At 37.0% G+C, this 12,018-nt stretch overlaps 1 protein-coding gene across 1 annotated transcript in view; it reads right to left on the bottom strand.

The window, feature by feature from the left end:
• IFT80 (intraflagellar transport 80) overlaps positions 1-12,018 on the bottom strand; it is a 106,126-nt gene that overhangs the window by 41,017 nt on the left and 53,091 nt on the right. The window contains exon 9 of the mRNA XM_053657869.1: positions 1,251-1,430. Coding sequence (XP_053513844.1) covers positions 1,251-1,430 — 180 coding nt within the window. The remainder of the gene's footprint in view (positions 1-1,250; positions 1,431-12,018) is intronic.

Raw genomic sequence — 12,018 nt, 5'->3', positions numbered from 1 at the left:
GTGGACTGGACCATGTAGGAGATTGCTTCTAATGAATTAAATATGGTAAAAGTGATGAGATGTCACTTCTAAGGGGAGAATATACACATGGACATAAATGGGACAGGTCTGATCATGGGTTGAGGCTGGGCGACAAGTGATAGAAATTCATTAGACTATTCTACTTTTATATGTTTTAAATATTCCATACTAATAAGTTTAAAGTTTTAAAAATAAGTAAACAAAATGGAGAAAAATTCTAGTGTACCTAATCATTATGAATATGGTGACCACATTATCCAAATTAAAAAATTTGGATACTTAGGCTAAAGAATATTGGAATATATCTGTCCAAAAGATCATAAGATATATGCTTCCAAATTTTTATAGTATTTATAACAATCTGAATTCTGAATACTGAAGATAGGGGCAACTGATACTGACAGGAGAAAGAGGAGGAAGAAGGTCAAGTTCCCCTTTCTTTGGCAGAGGCTTTGCCATTGGCACATTGTCTTTGGCCTCTTCCTTCTACCTTTCATCAATTAACTTCAAAATATCTGTTGAGTGCTTACTATATGCAAGGCATTGGACCAGGTCCTCTATTTTAGGGTAATATAAAGACAAGTGAAATATAGCACAGTGTAGGAGGCTAACGACTGAACAGAGAATCCCTCCCTCTGATGTTCTCCACCTGTGAAGCATTTCCCTTTGCCTCCCCTTTCTGTACCGCAACCTTCCTGTCTTAATCTACAAAGTATTTCACTCCAAAATTATCTGTTTTTCCTCCTAATTCCCAATAAGAACTTCCTATTATTTTCCCATTTTGGCTTGCCTTAGGTAATTCTTAAAAGGAAAAAAAGAATAAGGTTAAATAAACTCATACAACTATAAATAAATAATGTAACCCTGATGTGATGAGAAGATTAGGCCTACCTTGGTGTCAGGTCCAGGAACCAAATCTAATTTGTCATAGCTTCCTCCCTCCCTCCCTCTTCAGCCGAATCCACGCATTTTTTAAATGCTTCATGTTTCACTATCCCTTACTCAACCGCATAACCACAGTAGCTGTGGGTCCTCAGGGTCTATATTAGTGAAAGGTTCTTACCTTGTGTCGCAAAACAAATCACTAATAGTATAGTTAAAATATATCTGATGTGACTGAATTTCTATTAACTTAATTTAAATATAATTAATGAAGATACTTCCATAATCTGTACAGTGAACTCATGGGAAAAGCAGCAGGTTTCACCAACCATGCACCCTACCCATACCTGCATGGTCCTCCTTTTGGTTAACGTTACTTGGAAGTTTTTCCACTCCCAACGCTGCTCCACCACGTGTGCAAAAACAACGTGCCCGTTTCCGCAGGCCCCGGCAATCTGCGTGCCATCGACTGACCACGCAATATTAAATATGCTGCCAGTGCTGGGCTTTTCTAAAGCATATGACCACTGGGAAAGAGAAAACAAGAGAGAAACCGATTTAGTTTTAAAAATTTTAAGTTTTAAATTAAGCATATGTTAACATTAAGATAATTTTTTTGAAAAGTCTTCATTCTATAATTATTAAGAAATATTTTTATTGAATCATAGTGTACTAAATAAAACATGCAAATGTAAAGTACATAGTAGAATATGTATGAAACATGTAACATGTTTGAAATCTCTCAAGAACTGCAAAATGCCCACACAATTTCGAATCATATTATTGCTTTTAAGTCACAATACTGGATGGGTACATACAAAAATTCTAGGGAAAAACCCAAGATATCTTACTATTAATTCTCAAGGATCTTTATAATCCCTACACCTAAGAATTTCCAATCATATTTCAAGAATGTCATTAAAAACTGAAACTAAACATAACTAAAACATCTTTGATATACACTTTAAATTGTGAAAGTACAGGTAAATTGTTCCTTTTTTTTCCCAGAAGACAGTAAGCACAAACTCTTCTAGGACCTATCGATGTGAGACTGTTACCTAGAGACATCCAACAAGCATTAGCTGGAAGAAGAAAAAAAGGGGTGTGTGTGTATAAAACAGTAGGAAAAAACTTTGAAAGATGGGCTTATATGCATTTTCTTTAATTTTCCAGATGCAAATATGTATTTGCTATGTCAGGACCCAGGGCAAGCCACCCCCCAATATCTCACAATGGCGTGCTGACTACCAAGAATTCAAGTTACTTGAAAAGCAGCTGGTGCGAGAAGGGCACTTTGAATGCAGAAAAGAAATCTCCCACGTGAAAGGCACCTAATTGCTGGAGTTGAGGAATCCTCCTGAGCTGAGAAGTCTCTTTAAAAACACCTTATTATTTTTTACTAATATGCTACTCAAGGTCTCTTTTTGTTTAGATTCCTTACTAATGAGCACCCCAAACCTCAGTCTTATCCTGTCAATTCTCCACAAATGTATTGTTTGTCTAAAAGTATAAAAAGCTGGCTGCTCCAATCATTTGCCTGAGTATCATATATGATCTCACATATGGACATATGTTTTTTTTCTCTTAACCTGGTCTTTTGTCAATTTTATTAGTAGTGAGAACTGAAGAGGACGTAAAGGAGGGGAATTTCCCTCTCCCAACATCTAGAAGGATGGTTTATTTACTTGACTAAACTTATACACATTCTCTTTCCATTATTCCAACCCTATAGCCTATAGTCAAATTGTCTTGATTTTTTTGTTATTGTTGTTTCTCTTGGGTGGATATTTATTTTTGTTCTATACATTTCTTCAATATTATTAGCTATGAGCTTATTGACAAAAATGTGGAGGAAATGGTAAAACTACAGAAAAAAATGTACTCATTCATACAACTATAAAACAGGGTTTTATATCCCCAATAAAAGTTCCTAAATACAATCCTAAACACCTCCTTCAGACTTCTGTTCCTTAAGTAAAAGGGCCACTGATCCAGTTGTCAAGGAGGTGGTAATAAACAAACCAGACTTTACTACATCAGCAGCATGAAAATATTAGAAACTTCCTTTTCTGAAATTAAGAGTAAGTTCAAAAAAGGAATATATGTAATACTTGAGGTCCTCTTTTTAAAAATCAGTGTGGACAGCAAGCACAGTAATCATCTGCTTCAGGCAATAAAATGAAACTAACCCATTTGTTCTGACAAACGAGAATTATAAACTACAACATGAGAACTACTTTACATAAAAAGTGGTTGATACAGACAAATGAAACTCAGTTTGATAACATGTCACACTTAACAGCTCGGACCAGGCTTACGGCACATCTCATTCATTCTATTAATAAATCTAGTCTATTCTTTATGGTGTAGAGGGAACAGAGAGAGAACTTGTTTTAAAACCCTAGATTCATATTTTAAAACTATTTAAAGTATGACTCTAAAACACTCAAAGAATTAAATTAGAAAGAAACATCTGACTAAAATTGAACACACAAACATCTATGCCTGGTCCTAAGAGAAGAAAATAAAATGTTCAGATTACTATTACCCTATATTCATCTGACTTCTTTCACAGTCTACATAAACCAACAAAAATAAAATCTGCAACATGCAACTTATTCCCCCCAAATTTTCAAAGAATATAAATCATGATATACCTGTTATATTAATTGTTATTTTTGAATTTAAGAAGTTATTTCTTTTTCAGACTACTGTAGTAGTAATAAAAAAAAACATATAGCACGAGCAAATCACCAGAGAACAGATATGTAACAGTTACTAAGTCTGGGAGGACAGGGTTATAATTTGTCCAGTCAGTAAATTTAATGATTTTTATTTGTTAAGTCAAATGACCTATTTATCATTTGTGCTTTTAAAGAGACTTTTACAGTCTAATCTCTTCTTTTCTCCAAATATGCCAAGGAATACTGCATTCAAATTTGCATTTCTACCCTTTAGAAAAGAATGAGGTAGCTTCCCCAGATGTAAGGTATTATAGTTCTAGCAGTAAGAGCCCTGAAGATGAATTTTCAAATACCCCTCACTTACAGTTACCTCTTTCTACAACCTAACTATCCCCTACTTTAAGATATTAACAACCACACCTAAAACAAAAGCAAACTAAGAGGACAGCTAGATCAGGAGCAGAACCATAGAAATGAAGATCACATGGAGGGTTAGCAACAGGGGAGTGGGAGGAGGAGAAGGGGGGAGAAGGTACAGAAAATAAGTAGCATAGATGGTAGGTAGAAAATAGATAGGGGGGAGGACAAGAATAGTAGGGGAAATATAGAATCTAAAGAACTTGAGACACGTAGTCATAAACTAAAGGGGGGGAATGGTGGGGGAGGGGTGTGCAGGGCGGAGGGGAATGAAGGGGGAAATAGAACTGTAATGGCATAATCAATAAAATATATTTTTTAAAAAACTAAGACCAAAAAAAAAAAAGATAATGTAACTTATAGTGTGCTCAGGCCAGCAGCATCTCTATCTTGAGTGATCTTGTTAGAAACGCAAATTAACTAGTCCCACCAGATCCTAGAGTATCTGATCCTCTAGGGGATGGGGGCCAGGAAACTTTGTTTCTTTGTTTTAGTCTTAGCAAAGGTTGTTTTTTTAATTTTAACTGGTGTTCACGTACAGTTCTCTGTCTTTTACTCCCATCCCAGCCCCCCCCCCAGTGCTCCCCACCTCCCTCCCATTTACACCCCCCCTAGTTTTTGTCCATGTGTCCTTCATACTCGGGCCAGGAAAGTTTTAACAGTTCTTCAGGAGATACTTAAATGTGTAAAGGTTAAGATACTGGTTCATAACTCTGGCTGCACATTAGAATTCATCTGGGAAAGTTAAAAAAAAAAACAAAACACAAAGCCCATGAATTCAACCAGTTAAATTCAGAATTTCTTGGGGTTGTGTCTGACTATGTTTTTAAAATTCTCTGATTTTAATGTAGAGCCACTGTTCAAGAGAAGAGTGAAATCCATACTTCGGTGTCAGACTATCATGAAGCTGGCTCACTGGGAGCACCTTGCCAATCCATCTACCTGCTAACTCTTAAGAAAACCATGTGACCTCCTTCTTAGCCTCTAAACCAGCTTCTCACAGTTATGTGTAAATTTGGTTTCTTACATTCATCAACCTATTTTTAATTATTATTAGAATTTCAAACATCCAAAATCTAGACTGTAGGGACCTATAGGATGTGATCCAGCTTCTTCAACTACAGAAAAATGCAAGGGGAAAAAAAAGATGCAGAAGGGGAACACATAAATCAAGAGATCTAAAAGATTTGTCAACCAATCATGATGACTACCTTATTTGCGTCTCAATTCCAACAAACTGAAAAACAAAAGACAATTGGGAAAATTTGAACATTGACTGGATACTTGAGAATTTCATGTAATTACTCAATGAACACTGAACAATGAACAACTGTTCATTATTTGGGGGTATAATAATTGTATATAAGTTACATTTTTATTTTACTTTTTAAAGATTTTATTTATTTTTTAGAGAGAGAAGAAGGAAGGGAGAAAGAGAGAGAGAAAAATCTGATACATCTTTTGGCTGCCTCTAGAATGCCCACAACTGGGGACCTGGTCCACAACCCAGGCATGTGCCCCGCCTGGGAATCAAACTGACCACCTTTCAGTTCGTGGGCCAGCATTCACTGAGCCACACCAGCCATGGCTAGAAGCCTCTGTTTTTAGTAATGTGTGGAAATATTTAGTGATGAAATGACATGATGTTAGGGATTTGCTCAAAATAATCTGGGGCACAGAGAAGTACGTGGTGGTTGAGATGGGGTAAGAATTAGCCTTTAGTTGACAATTATTGGAAGCTGGGTAATGGGTAAACGGAATTAATCATAGCAGTTGATTCCCTCGTAACCTCCGAATGTCACCAGTAAATGTTATTGCTCAGTATCATGAATTCATTAATTTTAACATATTTGATGTGTTTTAATAAATATGTATAATGCTCCAATTAGCCCAATTTTAACCAGTGGGATCCCTTCAAGTTGGTTCCTTAGTCTTTTTCACAGAATCTTGTAGTCTTTGTTCACTTTTCCTTGTTTTCTAGTATAACAAAATGTGCCAGGTTGGTATTTCGTACTTTCTGACCCACACCTGGAATCAGCCTTTTCGTCAATGGGCTCTAGCTCATTTTACAGATATGTGGAAGATGGTGCTGAGAGAAAACCCACAGGTGCTAGGAGTGCTTACCGCTACTGAAGTTGCTCCTTGCTCTTCTAAGCCTTTTTAATGAGCAGAATTACGAAATCCTTTTCAGGAACTCAAACTGACACTTTCCATTCAAACCCAGGAACTACAGAATTTTCACTTATCCTAACCAGTCCTACCTCAGTATCCCCTTTCACCTAGCCAAAATCCCAGTTCTTCAGAGAAGAACTCTGAAGAACTTTATTTATAAATAAATAAAGTATTTTTTTAAAAAAATAACCTTATGTCTTTTGCCATTTCCTTGCTTCCTATTTCACATTCTATTTACCTTAAGGCATTATCCATTGTGTTTATTTGCTCTCATATTCCTTCTAGTTTGGTCTTTACTTTTGTAGTAGTTTTTCCTTTTCTATAATTCTCTCCTGAGTCCTGTTGTCTCTTCTTAAAAGTTTCCCATTCTCACCGTGGTTGGTGTGGCTCAGTGGATTGATCATTGGCCTGCAAACTGAAAGGTCACTGGTTGGATTCCTGATCAGGGCACATGCCTAGGTTTCAGGCCAGGTCCCCAGCTGGGGCACGCAGGAGGCAACAGTTGATGTTTCTCTCACACACTGATGATTCTTTCCCTCTCTCCCTCCCCTCTCTCTACATAAAATAAAAATTACATAAAATATAATAAATACATAAAATTAAGAAATACAAAATTTCTTCTTCTCTACTTTAATTTTCTTAGTTCTGATTTATATGGCTATTTCAGAGCATTTATAATATTCTTAATATCCTTCAATATTGCAGTGCTTGTCTTATTGTGGCACACTTTCATTGTCTCACAGTGCTATAGAATTTGACTGTGATCCTGTTCTGCTGCTCATTTTTAAGTGAAATGGATTTTGTTATTCTTTTGAAAGGGAAGAATTTTCCACCAGGATAGCTCTAGAGTTCTCTCTTCTTTTGTTTTCTCATGGTGATTAAAAAAAAATTCTATTTTTTTGAGACCATCTTTTACTTCTTTCCTCCATTTTTATTGGGACTTCCTATCTTTTTTGCTCAGTTTTCTCCATTCTGATCAATCTGGGTTTTACTCCCAGCAATTTCTGCTCAGGGCAGGGTTTGGTCCTGACAGGAAGCTTGATTTGTTAGTGTCAAGAGTACATTAGGTCTACACAGCTACAGAGCTGTGAGACCCTAACATGGTCCTTCCCACACACCCACTTAGAATTGGATCCTCTGGAAATTTCTTTCCAGTTTCAGCTACTGTTCTCCCTGTCAGGAGTTTACAGTGATTTGGCATTCTTTTCTCATGGTCTGAGAAGCCTGGTTGCCTTTCCTCTGCTTCCTCACACACAGATTCTGATACCAGGTGTGCCTACCATTAGTACTTGGGAAAACACGTGTATTTGGAAGTTTGCAGGTATACAGTATCACATAGTTTTATTGTAGTTGTTTGTGGGTTTTAAAGTTTATGGTCTCTTATTTGTCTCTGTTTTATGGGGAGAGTAGACAAGATTCAAAAACAATACCACTACACCCAATGACATGAAGAGATCTTACAGACATGATTGAACAGAAAAAGTTGGTCACAAAAATATAAATACTGTATGATTCAACTTATTAAAAAGTTAAAAATAGGTAAAACTCATCTTTGGTGACAGAAGCCAGTTACTATGGAGGGTAACTGACTGAAGGGAGTCACAAAGGAAATTTCTGGGTTGTTAATAATGCTTTGTATCAACATGGGTGGTGGTTTCCTGGGTATTTACATATATAAAAATGTATTGAGCTGTACACATAAGATACTATATATGTTATATCTCAATTGTTTAAAAAATGCTGCCTCTCCCATTATCTTTTCCTCGCAACCTCTTTTTATTAAAATTATACTCATGTTTTGTTTTCATAGGTTATAGTGTTTTTAGACCATAATATTGAACTAAAATAAGTATTTAACATCAATACTAAAAGTCAAAGGATATATAAAATATAGTAACCATAGCCATGTAAAAACCTGCTCAAAGACTTGTAAGGTGCATAAAAATTGAAAATATTTTATTTTATGACTATGGGTATTATTTTTCATTTTTTGTTTTCATTATTTTTCTTATACTTCTTTTTGCCATAAATTTCTTAAAAATATAAGACTTATATCTAATTAAATTATTTTATATTAATCACTATTTGTGCCTACACAATACTCATGAGGTTTTCTATTTTCCCCCCTAATTCCAAACAATACATTGTAGGTAACAGTTTTCTTAAGATACAAAATACAAAAAAGGAAAGAAAAAATTACTTTTGATTTGGTGAAGTGCAACTAATTTCTAAAAACACAAGATGAGTAAGCAAAAAGCAAAAGGAAAACAATAGAAAAATTAGTAAAAGACATTTATAGAACACAAATGTGATCTGTATTCACAATATGACATCCAAGGCACTTTGAGCTGCCACTGCACAAGGACACGGGAAACTGCTGTTAGACTTTTGAGAGACTCAGCGATGTATTTTTGTCTAAAGGCAGTCCTGGAAAATCGTAGAGCTCATTCATCACCGTGGCTTTGGCTCTGGGCAAGTGTCTCCCCAAATATCAAGAAGCTGATGGCCCCCCCAAAAGGGCCCTCTCCCTGGGTAACAGTATTCTATGCCTCTCTTCACTTTCTCATCCAATACCTGCTCCTGGTTAACCAAATTACTGAGCAAGAACCTGACAAGAACAAGTTTAATCTGTTACTCCCCTGATACTATTACATTCTAAGAAATAACAATTTCTTAATTCAAAGCAATAAAGCTAATAGGAGAAATTTTGTTATCAGTAAGAATGTGGCGAAAACCTTCCCCTGGACATTCCACCTAACTCACTGCTAAGACTGGCCCTGACCTGCAGTTACAAAGATAGTTTTCTACAACAGATTCCCACAAACTCAAAGGTTTCAAACAACACAAATGTCTTATCTCAAAGTTCTACAGACCACAAATCCAACTCAGCATTCCCCAAACTAAAATCCAGGTGCCAGGGCAGGGCTCCTTCCTGGGAGTTCTGGGGCAGGACCCGTTTCCTCGGTCATGCTGGGTGTTAGCAGAATTCGGTTTCTTAGAGATGGAGGACTGACATCCCATGCCCTTTCTGGTCATTCATGGCTTCCAGAGGCCACTCGCATTCCTTGTCTTGGTCTCCTTCCTCTATTTTTTTTTTTTTTTTACTTTGAGAGTACATTTATTAAAGCTGGGGACGGTGAAATAAGGGAGGGCCTAGCATAGTAGAAGCAACACAAGAGAGCCTAGGCGGGGCTGCTGCGGCTCACTGGACAGTCAGAAAAAGGGGGACCCTGGACACAGGTGCAGGGCGTTAGCCTGCGACGAGCTGCCCCTGCCCGTTGCTCCCCTGGCTGCAGGTCCCATGACGATCCTTAGAGCTTAAGAGATGCACACCTGTGAGGGAACAGGGACAGGCACTGGTGTGCTCCCAGGAGGGAGGGCGCACCCCCTTCCTCCATATTTGAGGGCAGCGACAGCAGGTTGAGTTGCTCTTTGAATCTCTCCTGCTTCACTGTCTAACCCAGCTAGGAAAGAGTCTCTTCTTTTAAGGACTCATATGATCAGACTGGGCCAACCTGGATAATCCGGCACAGTCTTACCATCTAACGGGTCACACCTATAATCACATCTGCAAAGTCCCTTTTGCCTTGTCAGGTTGCCTGTACTCAGGTTCTGGGGATTAGGGCACGGGCAACCCTGGGAGCCCATTACTTGGCCTACCATTAAGTTATAGCACTCAATTTGGGGATTTTTTGAAAGGTAATTCATTTTTTTAAAGATTTAGATTCATTTCTAAGCATAAATACAAGAAAAATATTTTTAAGTAGTTTGGGCTTTCAAAAAGTTTATTTTCACAATCAAAAAGTAATTAAACAATGATTTGACCATGCTGTCACCAAATGATAGTAGAATCTTGGATTTTTCATGTGGTACTGAATTATCAAGGATATCCAAAAGAAAACATTTAAAAATGACTAAACAAGTTGCTTTAAGAAAAAAGCAAAATAGGTTTATAACATCAAACAAAACATGCACTTAATATTCTATCATGTGAACTGTACAAAAGCACTGATACTATATTGAGAAAAAGAAAGCTATCATTTTTCATGACTGTTTCCCAATAGTATGAGAAATTAGACTGGGATGGAACCCTCCTCAGAGAAAATGTGGACATCTTAGAATACTGAGGAAAAAGTCCTTATGGAGCAATTTTAAATCATCAAATCTATAACCCCTAACAGATGATACTTCAAGTAATTAGATATGGCCTAATGGTCTAGAAAAATCTATAAAATTCTTTAAAAAGTAGATGGAGAGGAAAGAAAAAGTAATTTAACTAAAGACAGTGAAATGAAAGAACATCTTTTCTTAAATCAGAATAAAGGATTTAAAATTTTTTACATGACTAGTATCTCTGGCAATGACTAATTAAAATGTATGAAGGTTGCAAGTTCGATTTATGAAGCATTTATAAGTTGCAGGAAATATTAGAGAAGAGATTGTACTACTTTTCTCCCAAAAGGAGGGTAAGGGAACAACAACATAGCTGGATTGCCCATGTGAAACAGAAGCTTTTGCATAATTTTAGCATGTGTATATCTAAAGAACATTTCTCAAACAGAAGTAAAATTCTTTGCTTCTATACATAGAAAATTAAATTGAGATCTTTCAGTACAAATATAAAAAAATCAAATTCAAGTTTATGCAGGACATTACATTTAGAAATTTTAAACTAACTTTCTCAAAAACATCAACCAAACTGACTAATGGGATCAATTTTAGTAATGAACTAATGAACTAGTCAAAATGCTACCATGTTACTTGAGTTACTTTAATTCAGTTAAATTAATGTCATTAAAAACCAAAACAAAATCTTTTGTCTGCATAATGATCCATTAAAATGCAACATTCATGGAACACCTACTATGTGTTAGCTGATGATTTTTCAAAGATTGAAAGTAAATTATGTAACAGAACTCTGATTTTTTATATGCTTGCCTAGTTTCTCACAGCAAGTCTAGACAGCAGGGTCCCATTGTTAAGAAGTACAGTTGCCTTAATTTACAGTTTATACTTTGACTTCTGAAAATATAATTCTAATTTTCATTACAAAGGCAGAAACTTATTCCTCTGAAAAGAAATCTCAGAGGATTAAACTGAAAACTTCTAGCAAATTAGGCTAAACTGGCTTCGAACACAAAAGGTAACCTCCTGGGTTGGCTGCCTCCCTCCACTTTCAGCACCTGGCCCTCACCAGCTGTCCCTCAGGCGACTATGTTAGCGTCCTGGCTGCCAGGTTTGCACAGCACACTTCAACCTGCCCAGGCGTATCTGATTAGATCTGCCACGAGCACCGTACCTAGGCCGGGCCAGAGACAGGCAAGCAGAGGCAAAAGACACAAGGGGAACATGTTCTGTTTTTACAGCACTCCATTTTCAGATTCCTGAAGCCTAGCCACATCCTTCCCTGGCTTCTAGAAGAGAATCCTATAACCTTATAATCAATTCCTCTTCTTGCTTAATGGCTTCTGCTACTTGTACGCAACTGTAATGAAATGTAGAGTGACTCTGAAGTCAGAGGATCAGCCACACTGCCCCAGCCCTGCTTCAGCTTTTCCCACTTCCAGCCACGTTCAGGGCTGCCTCTTAGGTACAACAGCATTACACTTAAACACAAAGAAACAAACAACGTGCTAACACTACCGATGAAAGGAAGCGAGCATTATGTTCAATGCCCATGGAAAAGATCTCAAAGAACTGTGAAGTTCACAGAAGTTGAATAAATGCGCTTGGCCCAGCCCATTTATTTATTTTATACGTGTGGAAACTGAAGGCCCGGAAGAAGCCTTTAACTCGGTAAATTCACCACTGGAGTTCTGACTCCAGAGCTCTACCAACACGC

This window comes from Artibeus jamaicensis, unplaced genomic scaffold (genome assembly GCF_021234435.1).
Source record: "Artibeus jamaicensis isolate MK-2021 breed Jamaican fruit bat unplaced genomic scaffold, CSHL_Jam_final scaffold_474, whole genome shotgun sequence".
In the NCBI taxonomy this organism is placed as follows: domain Eukaryota; kingdom Metazoa; phylum Chordata; class Mammalia; order Chiroptera; family Phyllostomidae; genus Artibeus; species Artibeus jamaicensis.
This window is presented reverse-complemented; position numbering and strand designations above follow the sequence as displayed.